Source organism: Crocodylus siamensis, chromosome 8 (genome assembly GCF_052110815.1).
Source record: "Crocodylus siamensis isolate JL-2025a chromosome 8, ASM5211081v1, whole genome shotgun sequence".
In the NCBI taxonomy this organism is placed as follows: Eukaryota; Metazoa; Chordata; order Crocodylia; family Crocodylidae; genus Crocodylus; species Crocodylus siamensis.
Genome location: NC_143402.1, coordinates 43,580,615 through 43,602,681, shown reverse-complemented (window position 1 = coordinate 43,602,681; position 22,067 = coordinate 43,580,615). Strand labels below are relative to the sequence as shown.

Sequence of the window (22,067 nt, the reverse complement as noted above, 5' to 3'; positions counted from 1 at the left end):
AGTGCTTGCTCCTGTGTAGGTCATGGGTCAGATCTGACCTGGGCCATTGCATTGGGCTTCTCTAAAAGCTGTCCTGTAACCAGAATGTTCCCCTTCTTAGTGAGGGAGTTTTAGCTACTTACATGGACCTTTTGTAAACTGAAGAGAAGGCCTACAAAGAATGCAGCACTTGAAGGCAGAACATCAGGCACAGGGGAAAGGGTGGAAGTCCCAAATCTCCATTAAAGTGCCAGCCCTGGTGCTTTCCCCTTGCAATGCAGCAGGGCACATGGTGTTATCAAGTCCCATGGATGCAATGCCAGCACTTCCAGCTCCTGTGCCTCAACAAGCCCCCAGTGCTTTTGTAGTGATCACTGGGTTCAATAAACACAGGCATACATGAATGAGAAGAGCCAAACAATGAATTTTCTTGTGGAGCAGTAGCCTCCTAACCAACTAGCAATTCCATCACTGAGGGGCCATGTCCAAAATCCCAACTTCCTCAGTCTTCTGTTAGGGAGCATCTCTAAGTTCTAACTGCTATCACTATAGCTTGGTTCTCTGAATTCAAATCAGGACAAAGCATAGCCCAAGCTGTCCCAGTAACCAGACTCCTGGTAGGGGTTTCTGTTTCACCTACAGTCTCAGCCTGCATCTTGAATGTTGCTGTTCTCTACCTTAATAATCCTAGAAACCTCCATTTCACAAATCCTGCAGCCTGGAACCATCCTGAGTCCCAGGATGAGTGATCCCATCTGAGCACAGGACTGTGCAGTTGATGAATCAATGCATCCCTCTCACCTCAGCTCAGGTTTGCAAATGGCACAGTGAGATTAGAACTCACCACCTCCTGAGCTCCTCTTCTGTGCTGTGGCAAATGCTGGGAGGGGATTCTCATTTGTCTCTCACACTCACACCTGGATGTTCACATCCGCTAAATATGTGACCTTTCCCCCCAAATGCATAAACTGTCAAAGATCTGTGAAGTCTGATGCGTCTGGTTCTCTTCTCTGCTCATCCTCTTGGCCACCTGCAAATCACTTATAAAAACCTCCCCCATTCACTCCAGCTGAAACCATGCACATTTTTAGATAAAGCCTAGAGCAAAGCCTAGGCACTGCAACCCTGGGCTTGTGAATGAAACAACCATACACTCTACCCTGCCTTCTGCCCTTCTTAAAGCCTGATGTTTGCAATGAACCCTGGCAGTTGCTCTACACCAGGGCGTTTCAACCTTTTTTAACAAGTGTAACCCTTCCGTCTCAAAGTTTCCACTCATGTACCCCGTTATATATTTTGTCTTGTTTTTACGGGGCAGGGGGCAGATCAAGGGCCTTGCAGTGAGGGAGGGAGCGGGGCTGGTGCAGGCACTGCACAGCCAAGGCAGGATGTGGGATGGAGCCATGAGTGGCTCATCGGGGGGCAGGGGGAGAGAGGAGGTGGCTCCTGCCCCTGTGCACACCCCAGAAGGGCTTGTGCCCCCAGATCTGCATGTGGGGTGGGGTCAGGCTGCTGTTGTGGGTGGGGGGGGCGGCAGATTGACACCCCAGCAGTGGGAAAGGGAGTTGGGCTGGGGCTGGGGCTGGGGCAGGGGCAGGGACTGGGGCAGGGGTTGCTCAGCTGGGGTGGGATGGGGCTGTGCAAGGGGATGGGGGGGCAGCTCCTGCCACTACATGCACCCCTGGGAGGGCATTGGGGGGTGCCCCCAGATCTGCGCATGGTGTGCGGGCAGGCAGTGACTGGTGCCAGGCTCTTCCCAGCAGGGGCTGGGACAGGCTGTGCTCGGGGTGGGCAGCAGTGCTGGGAGGTGGAGTTGTGGGGGCCACAACGAATTCTGGAGTGCCTGCAGTGCCCCGCCATCCCTCGTAGCCCTGCTCCTGTAGGCCCCCACAGTGAGGGAAGGAGTGGGGCTGGGGCAGGCACTGCCCAGCCAGGGCAGAGCACAGAACGGAGCTGCAAGTGGCTCGTTGTGGGGGGGTGGCTCCCACTGCTGCATGCACCCTGGGAGGGCATGCGGAGCATGTGCCCCTGGATGTACATGTGGGGCAGGCTGCAGGCTGCTGCTGGGGCTAGGGAAGCTGTTCCCAGTGGGGTGTTTGGTAGGGCTGGGCTGGGAGGTGGGGTTGGGGTGTGGCAGGGCACTGTTTCATAGTTTCATAGTTTGTAGGGTCGGAAGGGACCTGAGTAGATCATCTAGTCTGACCCCCTGCCATGGCAGGAAAGAATACTGGGGTCAAATGACCCCAGCAAGATGTTCATCTAACCTCCTCTTAAACACCCCCAGGGTAGGAGCCAGCACCACTTCTCTTGGAAGCTGGTTCCAGACCCTAGCTGCCCTGACTGTGAAGTAGCGCCTCCTGATATCTAACCTAAATCTACCCTCTGCCAGCTTGTGACCGTTATTCCTGGTCACTCCTGGCGGTGCTCGGGGAAACAGTGACTTCCCCAATGCCTGCTGATCCCCCCTGACTAGTTTATAACAGGCCACAAGATCCCCCCTCAGCCTTCTCTTTTGGAGGCTGAACAGGTTCAGGTCCCGCAGCCTCTCCTCATAGGGCCTGCCCTGTTGTCCCCGATCATACGAGTGGCCCTCCTCTGGACCCTCTCCATGCTGTCCACATCCCTCTTGAAGTGCGGCGCCCAGAATTGGACGCAGTACTCCAGCTGCGGCCTGACCAGTGCCGCATAGAGGGGGAGGATCACCTCCTTGGACCTGCTCGAGATGCATCTGTGGATGCATGCCAAGGTGCAGTTGGCCTTCCTGACTGCCTCTCCACACTGCCGACCCATGTTCATCTTGGTGTCAATGATTACCCCCAGATCCCTTTCCGCCTCCGTGCTGATAAGAGGGGAGTTCCCCAACCTGTAGGTATGGTGCCGGTTGTTCCTCCCCAGGTGCATCACCTTGCACTTGTCTGTGTTGAAACCCATCCTATTCTCGTCCGCCCACCCTTGTAACCTGTCTAGGTCTGATTGTAGGCTGTTGCATCCTTCCAGTGTGCCCACGTCCCCCCACATCTTAGTGTCATCAGCAAATTTGAACAGGGTGCTTTTTACCCCCTCATCCAAATCACTGATGAAGATGTTGAACAGTGCGGGCCCGAGGACCGAGCGCTGGGGGACCCCACTGCCCACGTCCTTCCAGGTTGAGAAGGACCCATCCATTACCACCCTCTGGGTGCGGCCCTCCAGCCAGCTGGCGACCCATTTGACTGTGTGGGTGTCTACACCACAGCCCCCCAGTTTCTTAATGAGAACGGGGTGAGAGACAGTGTCAAAAGCCTTCCGGAAGTCCAGGAAGATTATATCCACTGCCACTTTAAGGTCTAGGCCAGGGAGACGGCAGGGACCTGATGAAGGTGGCCATTTAATGCCCAGTTCTCTGTGCTGAAGGGGAGCAGTTTGTGACCAGCCAGCAGGGGAGAAACATCTCCCTGCTGAGCTCTGCTGCTCCAGGAATACCTAGGAGGCAAGGGCAAGAGCTTATGGTGATAGCTAAGAGGCTCTTGGTCCTGGGCTTGACCTAAAACTGCACCCTGCTGGGGATGGGTGGCCTAGTGGGGCTCCCGGTAGCGTGGGAGCCCCCAGGAAATGCCAGACCAGTTACAGCCCTGGTGAAAGGCGGATCGGGGTGCCTTAATAACCCCAGGTCCCACAACTGGGTGGGTAACCCCGTAGTAGGGCCTGACTTGATGCACCCTCGACTGGTCCATGCTGGGGCCAGGACCAGAAGGGTCAAAAGGGCCAGGGGCCCACCGCAAGGGACGTCCAGATCTGAGGGCCTGGGGCTCCGACTGGCCTTGGAGGTGATGCCAGGGCCTCTGTGGCCAGAGGTCTGGGGCGGCCACACTTAGTGCAGGGAGCTAGACAGCCCGAATGAGGGTAGAGTAGGCTGCCTGATAGGAGGGATCCAGTTGGGGGTTCAGATTGGAGGGTTATGGGACTCAGTGTGGGGCTGGAGACGTCAAGAACTTAGATGCCATCTGCAAGGCATGGGCTGTGGTGTAGGGAAGTTTTGAAGCTGCAGATAAAGCTCCTGACATTGGGGTGCAAAAATGGGCAGCCTCCTGTCTAATTAACACCATAATTATGTATCATCAAGGCATGGCAGATGAGAGAGATGGGTGGTTAGCCCAGAAACGGGTGGGTGGGCCAACTTCTAACTGGCCTCTGGAAGCCCCCTGTTACAGGGGGTACGGTGAATTCTGGGGTGGCTGCAGTCCCACTAGGGCTGCCACCACTGCCTGCCTTGAGAGCAGCCTGGCTCAGCCCAGCCCCCACCCAGGACTAGTCCAGCACCACCCTGGCCCCAGCCTGCTTTGCCCTACCCAGCCCTGTGCGCACTTCTAGGGGCACATGCCCCCCCTGCCCTCCCAGAGTCTGTGCAGCAGCCAGAGCCACAGCCCCTGGATGAGCTGCTCACAGCTCTGTTATTGCCCCAGCCTCACTAGCATCAGTCCCTCTCTCATCACAGGAGCCTATGGGAGCAGGGCTATGGCTGGGGGGCACTGCAGTCACTCCAGAATTTGCTGTAGCCCCTCCACCCCCAACACCCTCCCAGCACTGCTGCCGCTTACCCTGGCCCAGCACCCCTGCAAGGAAGAGCCCAGCGCAGCCTCTGGCTCCAGCCTGCTCCACCCTGTGTGCAGATCCAGGGGCACCCCTCCCATGCTCTCCCAGGGTGTGCACAGTAGTGGGAGCTGCCCCCCGCACTCCTCCCCATGAGGCTCAGTCCCATGCCACACCCTGGCTGGACAGCCTTTTCCTCTGCCCCAGCCTCACTCCCTCTCCCACCCTCCTCCCCCCACAACAGCTGGACCCCGCTGCTTTCCACATGGTCAGGCTGTGCTCCTGGCCGCCTGCATGCTGTGCTGTGGCTGCACGTGCATATGGGACAATTATCAGCATCAGTTCTGTGTACCCATACGACCCTTTTAAGTACCCCTAGCAGTATGCGTTCCCCTGGTTGACAACCAGTGCTCTACACTACCACCCAGCCAACTTTGGATGTGTGCTGACCTCAGCCCTGGCACATGGAGGGTATGTCTCCACAGCCACAGGCAGGCATGAGTGCAGCATGGTCTAGCTACAGAGTTACAGGAGCATGATATGATGTAGCTAGTATGGGTAACAGCAATGCCACCAGCTCCAGCAACCACAGCACAAACCCTCCAGGAACCTTCTCTATTATTTTCCGTTGCTACCTCTGGTACTTCACATGGTACTGAGCAGTGTGACCCCTTAGAAGTGACTACCTTTTACATGTGGGTGAAGTGAGTCCTGTGCATCACAGAGTGTTTCAGGGACTCTTGAGAAGAAACCAAATATTAGCAGAGTTAGTCTGGGCTACGGGGCAGATCTAGCCCCCAAATGATGAGCATCGGTGGCCCACATGCCACATTCAGCATCTCGGCTCACAGTCTTTGTGATTGCAAAGAAAACCTTCCAACTCTGAGTGGAGTGTTGTCAGTGCACTGGCATCTGCCTGAGTCTGCAGACATCCTGAAATGATAGCACTGAGAGATGAACACTTACATCCTCTCTTCACCTCACTGTGGGTTAATTTTAAAGCCTAATGACACCGTAGGTGCCAGCACTAATTGTTTCATTGCAGTGGTGCAGTAGGGAAGGGGATGGGAATTGGGAGGAATGCAGGGAAGAAAGGAGGAGAGTCCCAGAGAAGAGGCAGAGAATGCAGGATGGGAAGGGAAAGAAACAAAGTGCTAAGCTTAAAGATGAGCAGGTTCCCTGCAGTGGCACTGAACAGGGAAAGAAATGAAGCTGAAAAGTAAGAGGTCCAACTGGAGGCAGGCAGGACTTCCACCATACAGTGAGGAAGGTAGGCCTCATGCTAAGCATATGGGCCAGTCCACGAGCACAGGGTATCATGGTATTCATTGCAAAAGACTCTGTGCACTCTCTGAACAACTCTGTACCTGAATCCAATCTTCATTTCAAAAGGAATTGATGCCATTACAAAATATCAGCAAAGCCCTGTCCAGCAGCTGCGTCCTCAGCCCTGTTATGCCATCATCAGGTATTCATTTAATTGGGATTCCTTGAACAATGATGGATCTGTTGAAGCAGGGCCCCTCCCTCTTCCCAACCAATGTCAAAGCAGCTCTGGGCTCTTGCTTTGCTCCCATGTCATGCATTAAATTGTTCTGGGAGCTGAAGCAACTGTTGTTGAGCTTCCTGCCCCATCCCCCACCCCCAGGGCCCAAGAGCTAAATGGGAGTTTCATGTGCATCCCCTCAGAGGGCAGGCAGCCCTAGGGCACTTTTGTGCCGTGCTGTTGAATAAACAGCAGGATTTTTCCTCCTCGGTGCTCATTGTGCTGTCATTAGAGTGGCTGTCTGTGGGGAGGTGGATTGTGTGGGGAGGAGGGTGTGTGAGGGGTGGTCTCTGAATACTCTGGAGGAAGGGAAGGCTTTTGAGCAACTAATAAAGGAGACCTTCTGCAAAGTAGAAAACCAACACATGCCCCTTTCCAACCATCTCCCTTGGGCACTTCCAAAACCTGGGGAGGAGCAGCAGGGAGTGCCTGTGGGACTTGGATTCAGACAGGTAGGGAATTACTCCCTGTTCTTCATATGTAGTCCTGGGAAAAGAGATTTACTTTAAAGGAGCGCATTGCCAAAGAACTAGCAGAGAACAAAGCCCAGCATTTACTTGCCACTATATTTAGACCTCTTTTCCATGGGAAAAATTATCTTTCCAACTGCGACAGCATAAGCTCGTTCTTTATTTACCCCTCCAGGCACAAGAGGAATGAACCAGTCTCATGCAACTGCTCTGACAACATGATCCAGACTATCAGAGGAACTGGAGTTGTGTGCAGAGTAGTGACCTAGCAGTTAGGACAGGGTTCAACCTTCTCTGACCCAGACAGAGGTACCTCCCTGCTGCTGCCATTGTGCCTGGCAGTTCAGATGCAGAGTGTTACAGAGGGGGGCACTTTGTGCTCTTATTGTGACCAAGACTTCAGTTTTGCTCCATTTCTAAGAAAGGTTGGCTCTTTGTGAGGGGAAACACAGCCCAAGTGGAATAGCAGTCCACTCGTAAAGGCTGTGTCTACTGTCAGATGAACTGAGTTCTTTAAACACATTAAAACCAGCAGGTGTTTAAAGCCCCATGGTACCATATATGGAGCAATCAGTAATTTAACATGTACTAGCAGGTAAAGATCAGCTTTTGGTTCAGCCTGAGCCTTGGCTGCAAAAACCTGGCTAGCAAGGATTTGCCTTTCCCCTGGTCCATCCCAGAAGACAAATCCACACCATTGCTGATGGCAGGGACCAGCTAACAATCAAGAACAATTCTGTCTATACTGGGATTCTATCAGTTGGTAGTAACATGTTTAAACACTACCTTTTTGAGGAGCAACTCAAGCAAGTCAGTAGCTCATTAATGTACAACACAACTCAATAGTGACAACACCTAGTGAATTCATCCCCCCACTCCCTCCCCCACAGTGCATTTGCCCTGGCTAGATTACATCTCCCATCGTGCACCTGCAGCCATGTGACTCCCCGTGGTGCAGTGAGTTTGGCCCATAGTGGAGAATTAAAGCATGAGGTACCAGACCACTATAGAAAGGAACAATCCTTGAAACACCTCCCAGAGTCATTACTGCCCATTCAACAGGAGGGGAAACTGAGGCACAAATCAATTAATTAGCTTCTCCAGAGCCCCACTGTGAGCCAGTGGTAGAGGCAAGAGGAGAACTCCTAGTCATCTGTCACAACCTTCAATCAAGGCCCCTTCCTGAATTCACTCCAGATTAAATGTTACATCTGTTTAAAATCTCCCCCCATCTGTGCTGAAGCCCTTCCTCCTGGTGAAGCAGGGGTGCTGTTTTAGTCTTGTCCCTTTCAAAAGGAAGCTGGATGAATCACGTTCAGTCTCTGGGTCTCCGCAAGAAAGCTGATGGGTTCACCTGCTAGGGGAAGTTTCAGTACTAGAGAAAGTTGTTTATGTAGCTATTGTCTGACTGTACATGTGCGTGTGTGAGTGCAGGCAAGCAGAAACTGAAGAAATAATTGCAGTGTGTTTGGAAAGCCCCTCTGCTATTTTGTGTCTGACTTGGACTGTGATATCCCAGAAGCCTGAATGGGCTCCTTTTTGTGCTTATACAGGGATGCACACAATCAATAGTAATGGAAAGTCAACTCTTCAGCTTATGTAAATTGCCTCTACTGAAGCCAAGGGAGATTCAGTGACTTACAGCAGCTAAGGATTCAGCTCATGGTGCCCTGATTGAAGCAGCATTAACCATCCCTAAGAAATACAGCACAGCATGAGACTCAGTAAGTGGCCACCCGCTTTATATATTTTGCAGGCAGCGAGTGATGGATGAGAGTTCATGAACCAAGCAGACAGAAGCCCCAAGAGCTGGAAGCAGAAATCTGCATAATTCTAACTGGAAATCAAACACAAATGTTTAACGTAGAGCACCAGAACAGATCAGCCGGGATGGGATGATCCATTCTCCATCAGCCCACCTTCTGAATGTAGGTGATCCCGTATTTCTGCAGGGCAGGCCCAGCACAAGCGCAGGTAGATGATGTTGCAGCATAGGAGGAAAAGGAGGAGGATTAGGTGTAGCCCAACTCCAGAGTGTTCCTGGGCTTGGGAGGCAGCAAAACAGATCACTATGCAGGTACAGGTATTAAAGGCCTTGTTCTTCCGCTCAGTGTCAGGCCAATTGCCACATTGGGGATCAGGAAGGAAAGGAATCTTACCCTAAGGTTAGAGGAGCATGAATTGTTAGGGGTGGAGGGGGAGGTTGCCCTCCTCTGTAGGAACACATTTGTAAAGATAAATGCATAGGCTTGTCACAGGGGACAGAGGGATAGGTTACTCTATGCCCACAGTTAGCCTGAAGCAAGCATCTGGGTGCAGCAGCCTTCAAGCATGAGTCATTTAGGACTTGAAGTCTGACCCAGTCCATCAGTTTGTATGTTCCTAAGAGAGGCAACGGATGTACAAAATCAGCATGCCCCCTTTACAGCCAGAAACAGCCTACCTGAGAACAGCTGGAAGCCACAAAAGTCCTCAATCTTTCAACAGTCACTGTCCCAGACTCTGGAAATTATCATCCATGGGTAGGCAGGGATTCCTGAGGCGTCCCACAGACTTGAAAGTACAGAAGGGAAAGATAGAAACTTGGTTCCATGTGGAACTGTGAAGGAGTGAGAGTGTAACCAGGAGAACAGGACAAGAGCAGCCAGGCACCAAGGCCTGAAGCCATAGCAAATTGATTCACAGTGAAGAAGAAGGGCTAGATTTTCAGAAGTGCTCTCTCCTCCAATGCCTGATGAAGGGTATTTGTGTCTGAAAGCTTGCAATTAAAAGCATTTTTTTTTTTGCAAAAATCTTGTTGGTCTAATAAAAGATATAATTTCTACTTTGAGTCCTGATTGCTTCTACCTCTACATGCTGAGGATAGTCAAGCTCCTCCAAAAATTTCTGTCCTAATGATACAATGTGGTCTCTGAAAACTGTCAGAATTGATGCCCAGCGCTAAGGGCTGGGAGCTCCAGTGAATTGCTATGAAAGAGATCTAACTATTGTTTTCCCCCAATAACAGAAAAAAAAAATCCTACTAGGCTTTTTATATTAGAAACTCAAGTCTCAGACAGAAGATTGGGGTGAACCAAGAGCTAGTGGATGTGAGAGGAAAAACGGAAAGTTGAGCTATTGCACATGGCACAGATCTTTGCTCAGTCCCTCTAAAACTAGAATTGTTGGTTTTCGGTAGCACCTACAGTATTTCAACTTCAGTCACTGATGACTGTTTTGCATAGAGGAAGCCTTTGTTAAAGCTTTCAAACCTTCAGCCCAGGTGCTAAGTCCACATGCTAAACACCCTGGAGACTTCCCAGGGATCCTCCAGTGAAGCCACAGGAGGTCACACCAGGGTTTGAATTATGGGGGAGCTTGGGGGGGGGTGATCCCGCCCAAGAGACAAGAGTCCCCCCATAAGAGATGAGAACTCCCACCCCCTCAGGGCTGGTCAACTTGCAGCCCGCCCTGCGCCTTTCTAAGCAGCCCAGGTGGTGGCAGTGGCAGCTCCTTCCAGCTGCCACAGCAGCAGACCCTCCCAAGAGTCAAAATGTAATTTGAACCATGAAATGTTTAAAATACGGAAAGCTGTATTTACCCACTGGTTATTTTGGCCTTCCTCTGTAGTGTGGGGCACGGCTATCCATGATAGCAGTCTGCAGGTACTTGAACGCTTGCCATAAAGAAGAGGGAAAACACCTTGTGTCTGTTGCTGCAGAGAGGACCAAAGGCTTGAAGCTGCAGCAAAGAAAGTTGAGATGGGATATTGTGAAAAACACCTTCACAGTCAGACTACTATGGCAGTGGCATAGCCTGCCATGGAAAGTGGAGGACTCTCCATCAGGGAGGTGTTCAAGAAGAGGTTGGACAGCCACCGGGGTGGGGAATCTCTAGGGAGAACTATGCCTGTTTCTACCATGAGTATTTCCCATGCTTCTGGGCCTTGCTGGTTGCCCCCTCCCCCCACTTTTCTGCTACCTGTGTCGGGATTTTTAAGCCTCCCCTCAGGCATTGGGCATGTTACTGGCACGCCTGTGCTCCTGCTGGGACCAAAGCTGGAGGTTCCTGGCTCAGGGGTCTTGCGCCTCCTCTCAGGGTCAGGCCGATGGCCAGATCTGGGGTGAGGAAGGAATTTTCCCCGTGGTCAGACTGGTAGGACTGTGGGGGTTTGCCTTCCTCTGCAGCAGGGGATGTGGCCCTGGCCCTGGGCTCTGGAGCGCATAGTCACAGCACTTCACAGACGCAGGACACGGGCTGCCCTGGCTCCCCCGCTTGCCCTGTGGCCGGCTGGGGGTGAGGTCTGTTGTGTCGAGGTTGGTTCTGGCTGTGCGGGCTGGCGTGCGCAGGCCGACCCTGCCCGGGCTGCGGAGCTGCCTTCCCCGGCTCTCCCGGCATCGGCCCGAGCCCGCCGGCCGCTGGCTGCCCGCGGCGGGGCCGAGCGGAGCTGAGGCGACGGGCCCGTCTCCGGGGCAGGGGCAGGGGCAGGGCTGCGCTGGCCCCGGCGGGCGCGGGCAGCCCGTCCGGTCCGCGGGCTCCAGGCCGGGATTTGCGGCGCGGGGCCGGGCCGGGCGGTATAAAGGCGGCAGCGCCGCGCACAGCCCGTCCTGCCTGCGAGGCGCCGGCGGCGGCGAGAGGTGAGCGCGGGGTCCCGGGCCGCCGCGGGTGAGAGGTGAGCGCGGGGCGGCCGGGCAGGTGCGGGGCCGGGCTGCCGCGGGCGCGGGGCCGGAGCCGGCCTGGCGGAGGCGCGTCCCCCGGGCGTGGGACCGGCCGGTGCTTGGAGGCGGGCGCCCCGAGCCCGGCTGCCCCCTCGCGCGGTGCCACGAGCCAGGCTCCTCCACCCCCCGCGCTGGTGGCGTCGGCCGGGCTGCCCCCGCCGCTCTGCACGCTCCTGCCCGGGCGGCTCCCGGCGCCAGGCCGGCACCCCGGGGCGGTCCACACTCGGGTGCTGCTCTGGCCGGACTGGACGCTGCAGGTGAAGCTGCTGCCACCGCAGGCGTCCCTGAGCCGGGGCTGGCGGACTCCCGGGGACGCACCGAGGCCCGGAGTCGGAGCACGTCCCCGGAGCCCGAGCAGGCGCCGGCGGCGGCCCCCCCCCCGCCCGCGCCACATGGCAGCGCCCCGTCTAACGGCCGCAGCGCGCTGTGCCGCCCGCGCGGGGCTGTCCGCGAGGCGCTGCCTGCCCGGCCCGGCTCGCTGTGCTGTTCTCCCACCTCCGCTTGCTGGAGCACATGCTCTGGGAGGGCTGGGATGACAACCAGGGTTTGCATTTTAAGTGGTGCTGACTCCCAAGCTGCAAAGCTTGAGCCCTGATTAAAATGAATGAGGGAAGTTCTCCCCTCCTCGTGCTGTTGTTTGTCTGATGGGGGCTGTGTCCAACTTCAGTCACAGTGCAATGGTGTGGAGCGGTTATGGCCAAAGTTGCTCGGGCTCAAGCCTAGGCTTTGGCAGGCTTCTTAGGAAAGAGTGGGTGTTGTGCATCTCATTGACTAGAGTAGCATGCCTAACCCATGCTAGCTCAGCAAGCTGTTGCGTTCAGATGGACTGACTGCCCTCTTATAAAAGCAGCTCCACCCATCCATAACTGTTCTGCTTCTGCTGTCTCCGTGGTGGGTAAGTCAGCTGCTGACAGGCACGTGTCTAGCAACCAGGAAAAGGCAGAATCCCGAGGGCGATGCCACTGATCTGCAGGTGGCACTTGGCCACTTACTTCCAGCTGACCAAACTGACCTGGTGTCACTCCTGCCAGTGGGACCAGTGAGCTAGCATTCACCCCTTGGCATCAAGAGCTTCATGCAGTTGTCAGTGGCTGCAATGCTGACCTGCACTACAGCTGTCTGGGCCTAAATTACTGCCAGAAATTTGGAGCACTTGGAGATAGGAGTGGAGGTGAGGGTGGTGCTGTATTTTTGGGGTGTGGGGTTGCAAGCAGATGTTGGTACAATGACTTGCCCACTCCCCCCATTCCCTTTAGGAAGTGGAGGAAGGGGGTTGAGTCCCAGCTAGATCCTGGTATGTGCGAGGGTAGGTAATATTAATCATCAGCCCTCTGCTCCTCAGGCAGGGTGCCCTTCCTCTTAACAGCAGAGAGGAAGGAGCCTAAAGTGCCAGTGAGGCTGGATGTTAATTGTGGGTCACTTGGGCTGTGACCTAATAAAAGAAAATGCCAAGCCCGCTGTCTACCTTACTTTCTAGCTGGGTCAAGGTGGTTCTCCCCTGACTGGTTCAGACCCACTTCTCTTCATGGAGCTTTGGTGCCTGCAGTTCTTCCATATACAGGCATACCTCGGAGATATTGCGGGTTCGGTTCCAGACCACCGCAATAAAGCGAATATTGCAATAAAGCGAGTCACACGAATTTTTTGGTTTCCCAGTGCATATAAAAGTTATGTTTACACTACACTGTAGTCTATTAAGTGTGCAATAGCATTATGTCTAAAAAAACCCATGTACATACCTTAATTGTGAAGTGAGCAAATGCTGTTGAAAAAATGGCGCCAATGGAAAAATGGCACCAATAGACTTGCTTGACACAGGGTTGCCACGAACCTTCAATTTGTAAAAAACGCAATATCTGCGAAGCGCAGTAAAGTGAAGCGGAATAAAATGAGGTATGCCTGTAGTGCCACAACCCTGCAGGCTCCGTGTCCTTTGCCTGTGGCCACCTCCTTCCATTGAGGGCAGGGCTTCTTGCATTGGGCATCATGCACACCACTGTGTCCTTGCCTGAAAATGCTTGTGATCTAAATAGACTAGGGGTGGGAGGGTGAACTGAGGCAGGAGGAAATGAAGTGACTTAGCTAAGATGGCCTGAGCTGCTGTCCAGTGCTTGGGCTACAAGGGCATAGTGGCTGTGCTGCCATTGGGGGTCCTCTGAATTCCCAGTAAAGCCTGTGTAAATGCACCCCCCCCATCTGGGCAGTAGTGCATAGCTGGTGTCATACTGGAATGTGCTACACTGGGGGGGCCATGACCTCTGGGATCAGCCCTTGGTGTGTCTGGAGCTCCTGTCTGGTGTGAGGGGTTCTACTATATAACTTGGCAGATCCCAAATCGTGGTCCACTCAGCTCAAGGACCCTCTTGCTGGGATAGCTTTTGGAAGAGCCTCACAGAACCTGGAAGCAAAATTGAACTAGTCAGCATGAGCCTCCAGGGAGGGGAGCAGGGATCCTGTTGGCTTTTGGCTCTGGCTTCATGCAGAGCCAGTTGCTCCAATATGGAGAGACAGGATGGTGATGTGGGGAGGGTGTTGGCACTTGCCATAGCTCTGCAGCATGGGTGTTGGAAGCACCTGTTTGCCCAGAAGTGCAGCCCACCCATGCTGCAGTTTCAAGGAGGTGTTTAATGAAAGCAGAGTTAGCTGAGAGCTGCCCATTGGTTGTGATCCAGGGTGAGAGCCTTGCTGTCTATCAGTGTGGTTGCATCTAACAGGTGCCTTCCAGGATGAGTTTGGCCCCAGTTCCAGGGGACTGTGGGCTGGACCATCTGACAGCAGCACAGGATGAGTGTGTCACCCCCCTTCCTGGGAAGAGCCAAACATACAAGCAGGGATACTGGCATGTCTCAGACCTTGTGTTGCAGACCAGGGACTACAGTGTTTGCTGGCCAGGAGACTGGCTACAGAATAATGCAGCTTGAAATAAAAGCATAGGTGCTTTTCCCTTGACTCCTGATTCCTGAGCTATTAGGATTTGCCTGGGTCATGTTCTGCAGCACTTTTTTTCTCATCATAAAAGGAGAGGGTGGGTGGGTGGGTGCCTGCACATGGGTGCCCACTACTGGTGCTGGCTGCTAGCATGATGGTGAGAGAAATGGGAGTTGGGCACTCCTTGGGCTGCATGTGCATGCACCAGTTGGAGCTTTAAGAGCACCAGATAGTGTGGTGGATGGATACACAGGGAGATGGTACTGATCTTGGTCCCATTTCCTAGGGAACCTATAGCTATTATAAAACCAATGTCCTAGACTGGCCCCATTCAGCTCTCTTGCTGGCAAGCTCAGCTAGGACCTCTGCAGCACATAAGCAGCATTTGTGTGGTGCCTGTTTAATAGATTTCATAGACATTAGGACTGGAAGGGACCTCGGAAGATCATCGAGTTCAGCCCCCCGCCCAAAGGGCAGGAAGTCAGCAGGGGTCATAGGATCCTAGCAAGATAAGCAACCAATTTGCTCTTGAAGGTGTTCAATGTAGGTGCTTGAACCACCTCTGACGGCAGGCTGTTCCAGACCTTGGGGGCTCGGACAGTGAAGAAATTCTTCCTTATGTCCAGCCTGAAACGGTCTTGAAGTAGTTTATAACTGTTTGACCTCGTCATCCCTTGGGGTGCTCTGGTGAACAGACGTTCCCCCAGATCCTGGTGGTCACCCCTCATAAACTTATAGGTGGCCATCAGGTCACCCCTGAGCCTGCGGTTTTCCAGGCTAATGAGTCCATGGCTCTCACCCTGTCATGGTAAGGTCTGTTTTCCTGACCTCTGATCATGCGCATGGCTCTCCTCTGGACTCTCTCAAGCTTCTCCACATCCTTTTTGAATTGTGGAGCCCAAAACTGGACGCAGTACTCCAGCTGCGACCTCACCAAGGCCAAGTACAAGGGGAGAATGACGTCCCGGGATTTGCTCGAGAAGCATCTATGGATGCAAGCCAGCGTTTTGCTCGCTTTACTAGCCGCAGCATCACATTGCAGGCTCATGTTCATCTTATGGTCAATGATGACCCCCAAGTCTCTTTCTTCCATAGTGCTAGGCAGCGTAGCACTGCTGAGCCTATAAGGATGCTGCAGGTTTTTCCTCCCAAGGTGGAGATCCTTGCATTTTTTTGGTGTTAAACACCATCAGGTTCTCGTCCATCCATTTGCTGAGCCTGTTCAGGTCGGCCTGGATCACCCGCCTGTCTTCTGGTGTGGATGCTTTGCCCCAAAGTTTGGTGTCATCAGTGAACTTGGCCAGTCCGCTTCTCGCCCAATGTCCACAGCATTAATGAAGATGTTGAACAATATGGGTCCAAGGACACAGCCTTGGGGGACTCCACTGGTCACAGGGCACCATGACGATTGATTTCCTTCAACTACCACCCTCTGGGTCCAACCACGGAGCCAATTTCCCAGCCAGCGGATCGTGGTGAGGTCAAGGCCACATATAGCCAGTTTTGCCAAGAGGTGATCATGGGATACCAGATGAAAGGCTTTTTTGAAGTCAAGAAATATGACATCAATCTCTTCTCCCTGGTCCAGGTGATAGGTCACCTGGTCATAGAAGGAAATGAGATTGGTTAAGCAAGATCTGCCCTCAACAAACCTATGCTGGCTATCCCTCAGGATGTTGGCATCGGTCCATCCATTAAGGATGGCCTCTTTTAATAAACTTTTCTAAGACCTTCCCCATGATAGAGGTCAGGCTGACGGGCCTATAGTTAGCCAGATCCACTTTCCTCCATTTCTTGAAGATGGGTACCACATTGGCCTTCTTCCAGTCTTTGGGCACTACATGAGAGCACCAGGAGTTTTCAAAGGTCCGTGCCAGGGGCTGGGCTATGATGCTCGCCAGCTCCTTGAGTACCCTGGGGTGCAGATTGTCAGGGCCGGCTGACTTGAAGGTATCCAGCTTCTCAAGATGTTCCTTCATGAGGTCAGCATTGATGGAGGACAGGGGATCTCCCTCACCCGGACCTGCCTGTCCTGTAGTGGGCGGGGCGTCCCATAGGACTGATGAAAGAGCGACACAAAGTACCCATTTAATAGGTTGGCTTTTTCCTGGGCATCAGTTGTCAGTTGCCCCATCTGGTTCAGCAGGGGTCCAATGTTGCCCTTGCTTTTCCTCCGGCTCCCTGAAAAGGACTGTTTATTGTCCTTGATGCTCAAAGCTAGTTGGAGTTCAGTTGCAGCCTTGGCTTTCCTGGTTTGCTCCCTGCAGGACCGCACTGGTGCAGAATAGTTCTCCTTGGAGGTGAATCCCCTCCTCTATCCTTTGCAGGCCTTTCTCTTAACCTCAGGAGATCTGCTAGATCCTTGGAGAGGCAGGGGGGCTGCTGTGCCCTCTTGCTGCTTTTCCTCCAAGATGGAATCGAATTGGTTTGTGCATTGAGAATCGCTCCCTTGAGGAGCAACCATTCTTCCTGAACTCCCCGCCCCCCTAGGGTCCCTTAGGGCCTCACTGACAAGCCTCCTGGACTTCAGTATTGTTGACTAACTTGCCAGCTTTATGGCGGATGGTGAAGGTGTTCAGCTCTTGGTCGCTGTCATCCAGCTTCCTATCAATCACTAGGTTGCCAATTAGGCCATCCCCAGTAGCCAGTACCAGGTCTGTTGGCTGAGTGGAAGAAGTCTGCTAGACTCTAGAGAGTTCTGATCTTTCAGGGTGGAGACCTAGTTCCCTTTAGCATTCAACTATCCCTGAAGCGGGGAATGCAGCAGCTTCCAAGCCACAGATTAAAAGGAGAGGTAGAACTGTTGGCAGAGAAGGGCTGGAGTTTGGTGGTAGAGCTGAGCTGGAAGCCCTCCTCAGCGAGAATGTGATCATGCTAGCAGCTAGCATCAGTAATGTGTACAGGCACAGTCAGGCTTAAGGGGCAAAGCCCCAGATGGCTGTGCCCTGGAAGGGGACTGAGTGGTGCGTGTCTATGCCAACTGGGTGATGATGGTCCTCTTGCAGAGGTCCAGCATAAGGCTGTATGGGCTCAAGCAGAATGCCAAGGTGCCCAAGCTTTGGCTGCTCCCCTGCACACGGGAGGAAATGCTTGATGCCACTGAAACATCCTGGTGATGGTGTAGATGCCACATGGCAGGGCAGTGATCCTAGGGCATACCCACTGGCCTTACCCCAACTGATCCTGGACATGCTTGCCCCATTCCAGATGCAGCAGCGTCACTGGGTATGGGCAGGAGAGGATACTTGGCAGCAGGCCTAGCTATCAGCCAGAGCAGGCTGGGCCCAGAGTGATGCTGTGGGATGCAGGCTGCAGGTGGGGGTGAATCGGGCATGCTGGGCACTCCTTGGGCTGCTGTCCCTGGCATCCAATAATAGGCTGCACAAGGACAGATTCAGGGGATTGGATGTATGCTGCTCGATGATGCCATGTTCTAAACTCCTGTTTCTTTTGTAGGACCTATCGGGAAATGAGTTCTCTGGTTTACCCCAGCTTGGGCATGAAGGACCGTAAAGCAGTGACCATCCTCCATTACCCTGGGGCAGGCATGAATGCTAACAAGGTCAGCGGTGGTCCCCATATAGCCAGTGCAGGCATGATGGCTCCCTCTGCAGGCCCAGCACCCTCCAAGCAGTCTGCCTTCACCCTGCAGACAGCCCCTCACCTGCTGGCCAGCATGCAGCTGCAGAAACTCAACAGCCAGTACCATGCCATGGGGGTCCCGGGGCACCCGGTTGAGGCTGGTTCCATCCAGAGCTGGGGCTTTGGGGCCCAGCCCCTAGGACAAGGAGCACTAGCTCCCCCTGCTGGCACCCACAACCCAGGCATTATTGATTTGGATCCCGTGGATGAGGAGGTACTGATGTCGCTGGTCATGGAACTGGGTCTGGACCGGGCTGATGAACTCCCAGAGCTGTGGCTTGGCCAGAATGAGTTTGACTTCACTGCAGATTTTCCTTCCAGCTGCTGATGCCAAGCAGACCTTGACAGCAGACACCTCAAGGAAATGACTCTTTCTACAGGGATGGTCGCCAAGGGCTGGCGCAATGGACTGGGCATGGCAGCCAACCCCTCTGCTTCCGAAGGTCTTGCAGCATGGTTTCTACCACAACTGATTCCCTCTGGGAGGATGCATTCATGCCATGGCTGTGCTATGCAGAGCAGATGGGCACTTAGAAACTACAGCTTCTCTATGGCTGGAGCTGCTCTGAGCCAGAGTACTGGGCAAGGTAGGCGGTGGAGTGCCCAGAGAGCTCACTTCTTTGGAGGGGGAAGAATTTCCTACAAGACGGCTGGCTGTTGCTGGAAGTAGACAAAAGCCAATGACCTGCCGGCTGGTGCTCCCTATTCTTGATGCTGGATTGATGGGTGAAAGCAGCAGTATGGAAGCTGGTACTGTAGAAATGGAGGGTCACACATCACATAAGCTTCTGTCTTGCACTGATGAGGCAGCCAGGGGAGGGGTCACGGTGTTACCTGAACTGATACTTATAATGGGAATGACCCCAGAGGCTGTGCTGCTGAGGAGGCAGCAACTGATCTCACGGTGAACTCTCAGCACATGAATCTGTGTGTGGGGGTGGGGAGCCTAGTATGCTTTCTGCAGAAAGCCACAAAGCAGTCTTAATAAAAACTTAAATAAATGGGGCTGCCTGGGAGCTGGTTCCAGTCTGATGGGCTGCTTTTGACATGCTTCTCTCTCTAGTACAGCTCTGGGGCAGGATCTGCTGGTGCCCCTGTGGGGCTGGATCCTGATCTTGTCTATGGTGACTCCATAGACTTCAGTGACCTGTTGCTGTGTGAGCGAGACCCACAACTGAGTGGGAAGAGGGGCTAACACAGGGCCTCTCCCCTCAGTTGCATACCGGCAGTGCTGTCTTTGACCCTACACTGCACCTGTTGCATCTTCTTACAGCCCCCTGCAAACTGCTGAGCACACTACTTTGAGGTGTTTGCTGCAGAGCATGCTGGGATAATCTTGAATAAAAGCCATAAGTGGGGGAGCTCTTCTGGGGCAATTGCACCCCCTTGAAAGCCAAGGTGGGGGGAGGAGCAATAGTTGCCACGGCTATGCAAAGCAGCATAAGGCGAACCCCATAAAACACTAAAGAGCTCAACTGCTCACAAGTAAGTGTGAGCCAGCCATGAGCACCTCGCTTTGTGGCACATTTCCTAATGTTTCTCTTAACTGCAAAGCTAATTCAAGATTGCCTTTACCTTCAGTTGGGTTCTCTTGTACACACATACATGATCTCTGGACTCGTGTGGTGGTGCTCTTAACTGGAGGTGTCTGGCCCAAGGGAGTGACAGGCCACAGCTCCAAGTTAGGCCAGCTTAGCTGCTGAGGCAATGGCAGCTGTGTGGAGGCTGGTTAACATCTCTCATTATATCTCTCCTTCCCGTCATGCTATGGGCAATTTCCATCCATTGCTAATGGGGAGAGAATTTGTAGAGCTACTGGTTTTCTGCAGACTGGCCCAAAAAGGCTTGACTGTCCTCTGAGCAGCTTTCCAGTGTGATCCCAGCAGTTCTAGTGTTACTTCACAGTGTGGCAGGGTGGATAAAAATCAACAATTTTTTTAAAACTTTAATCAGATCTTTAAAAATGTAATCATAATTTTTTTATTTTTAAGAAACATTTTTTTCTAAAAAGCAATCTTAAATTAAAACTATAGATAGGTTTAAAGTTCAAATATATCATCATGAAATAGGGATTATAACTTCTAACTATTATATACTACTTGAGACAATATATTCATGTAACTTGTTTAGAAAAGTTTTATCAATAGGTCACAACAAGCCACAGACTATATTAGTGGCCCAATCTTATAGGGTTCCTAGAGGCTCCTCTATGAATTAGTAAAGATTAAAGAAAACCACTCTACCCAATGGGACTCGGTGTTCAGTCTATAAGATCCCATTAAACATCTCTGAGATGCTTAGTTTCAGTTTTCAAACTATGAATTTGTATCTCCAGGAAGAACATCTGTTGTTACCAGCAGTATATGGAGATAAGAGATAACAGAGCTGATTACCTATCCATCAGCCCTCTTTTCTCTGCAAGTATGTGTACACGGAGTCAAGCCCTTATCTCTCTCTAAAAGTGCAAAGTTTCACAAAGTTAAATTAATAGAGGGTATCAAACAGCAAGGATACACTTTTTGTAGAAAACAGATTTTAAATCAAAAAAGAAAGGCAAAACTTTAAAACCCTTGGTTCAGAGACGATACCTTTTATTAAACCAACTAAGAAATTGCAAAAAAACCCCAAACTGACTAAATTAAGGTGTCCTGACCAGTGATTTTAAATCATAATTTCATAGATTTCAGACATTAGGGCTGGAAGGGACCTCAGGAGATCATCAAGTCCAGCCCCCTGCCCCAGGGGCAGGAAGTCAGCTGGGGTCATAGGATCCCAGCAAGATAAGCATCCAATTTACTCTTGAAGGTGTTCAATGTAGGTGCTTGAACCACCTCCGATGGCAGACTGTTCCAGACCTTGGGGGCTCTGTCCAGCCTGAAACAGTCTTGTAGGAGTTTATAACCATTCGACCTTGTCATCCCTTGGGGCGCTCTGGTGAACAGTCGTTCCCCCAAATCCTGGTGGTCACCCCTGATAAACTTATAGGTGGCCATCAGATCACCCCTGAGCCTGCGCTTTTCTAGGCTAAAGAGCCCCATGGCTCTCAGCCTGTTGTCGTAAGGTCTGTTTTCCTGACCTCTGATCATGTGTGTGGCTCTCCTCTGGACTCTCTCAAGCTTCTCCACATCCTTTTTGAATTGTGGGGACCAAAACTGGACGCAGTACTCCAGCTGCGACCTCACCAAGGCCGAGTACAACAGGAGAATGACGTCCTGGGATTTGCTTTGAGAAGCATCTATGGATGCAAGCCAGCGTTTTACTCGCTTTACTAGCTGCAGCATCACATTGCAGGCTCATGTTCATCTTGTGGTCAGTCATGACCCCCCCAAGTCCCTTTCATCTGTAGTGCTAGCCAGCATAGCACTGCTAAGCCTATAGGGATGCTGCTGGTTTTTCTTCCCAATATTTAAATCAAATCCACCCTGCAGCCTGCCTGCTCATGCTCCAACTGAGGGCTGGCTAAGTGTAGGTGATATCAGTTAAACCTACAGGGAGGACAGCCCACGCTGGAGCACTTGGCTTCTCTTTAAGTGCCCACTATGCTGCCAGCTGGGCAGAAACACAGCAGAAGCGGGATGGGCATGGCAAGCCTTAGACCCAAACGCTGGGATGTGAGTTCAGTGTTTTGGCTCCACCTGGTGGCTATGACGAAAACCACCATGGACACCCAGCTGCTGCTAACATGGCTAGCCACAGGCAGGCTGTAGCGCTATGGCCAGCAACATTTTTGGGCCAAGTGCCAAAAACACCTGCAATCTCGACTTGTAAGACATTAGCATGTCAGGAGTGGATGGCAGGGGAGCTGTGAGGGGCCCAATCCTTCTTATGGAAGCACAATCCTGGCTCCTTTGCTGTCCGCCCCGAGGTGTGCGTGCCAAGTAAAATGGCTTTGCATGCCAAGGGTTGCCTACCTCTGCTGTAGCATATGTGACAATCAGGGCAAAGCTTTGCTATTGTAACTCCAAGGGAAGCCCAGCTTTCTCTGACTCAATTCAATGCTGCCTAAGGTAGCCATGGCTAAGTCTTGGATGCTGCTCACGAAGTGTCATGCAAGGGAAGTGATTGGACAAGTGCGTTGCAAGTGACCTGAAGTGCTTACAGTCTGGGACTGTAGGCAGGTGGGTCAATAAGGGTAACTGCCTGCAGCACGTGTCAGCAAAGCAGCGGTGGATGAGTGTGATAGCTGTGGGCCACCCTGAGTTGTCACGAGGCCTGTATGAGATGAAATTTTCAGGC

At 52.7% G+C, this 22,067-nt stretch overlaps 1 protein-coding gene and 1 long non-coding RNA gene across 2 annotated transcripts; one reads left to right on the top strand and one right to left on the bottom strand.

The window, feature by feature from the left end:
- Positions 1–8,295: 8,295 nt before the first annotated feature.
- LOC149858354 (uncharacterized) lies at positions 8,296–10,590 on the bottom strand. The gene is made up of 3 exons (XR_016443992.1): positions 10,525–10,590; positions 10,145–10,284; positions 8,296–9,117 (listed from the first exon to the last, which is right to left on the bottom strand). It is a non-coding gene; the product is annotated as an uncharacterized LOC149858354 (long non-coding RNA).
- A 61-nt stretch (positions 10,591–10,651) lies between these two features.
- CITED1 (Cbp/p300 interacting transactivator with ED-rich tail 1) lies at positions 10,652–18,863 on the top strand. Its single transcript, XM_090061542.1, has 3 exons — positions 10,652–10,698; positions 10,860–11,180; positions 17,646–18,863. The coding sequence occupies exons 1-3, from the start codon at positions 10,652–10,654 to the stop codon at positions 18,157–18,159; spliced, it is 882 nt and encodes a 293-aa protein (XP_089917668.1). The 3' UTR covers positions 18,160–18,863.
- Positions 18,864–22,067: the final 3,204 nt, after the last annotated feature.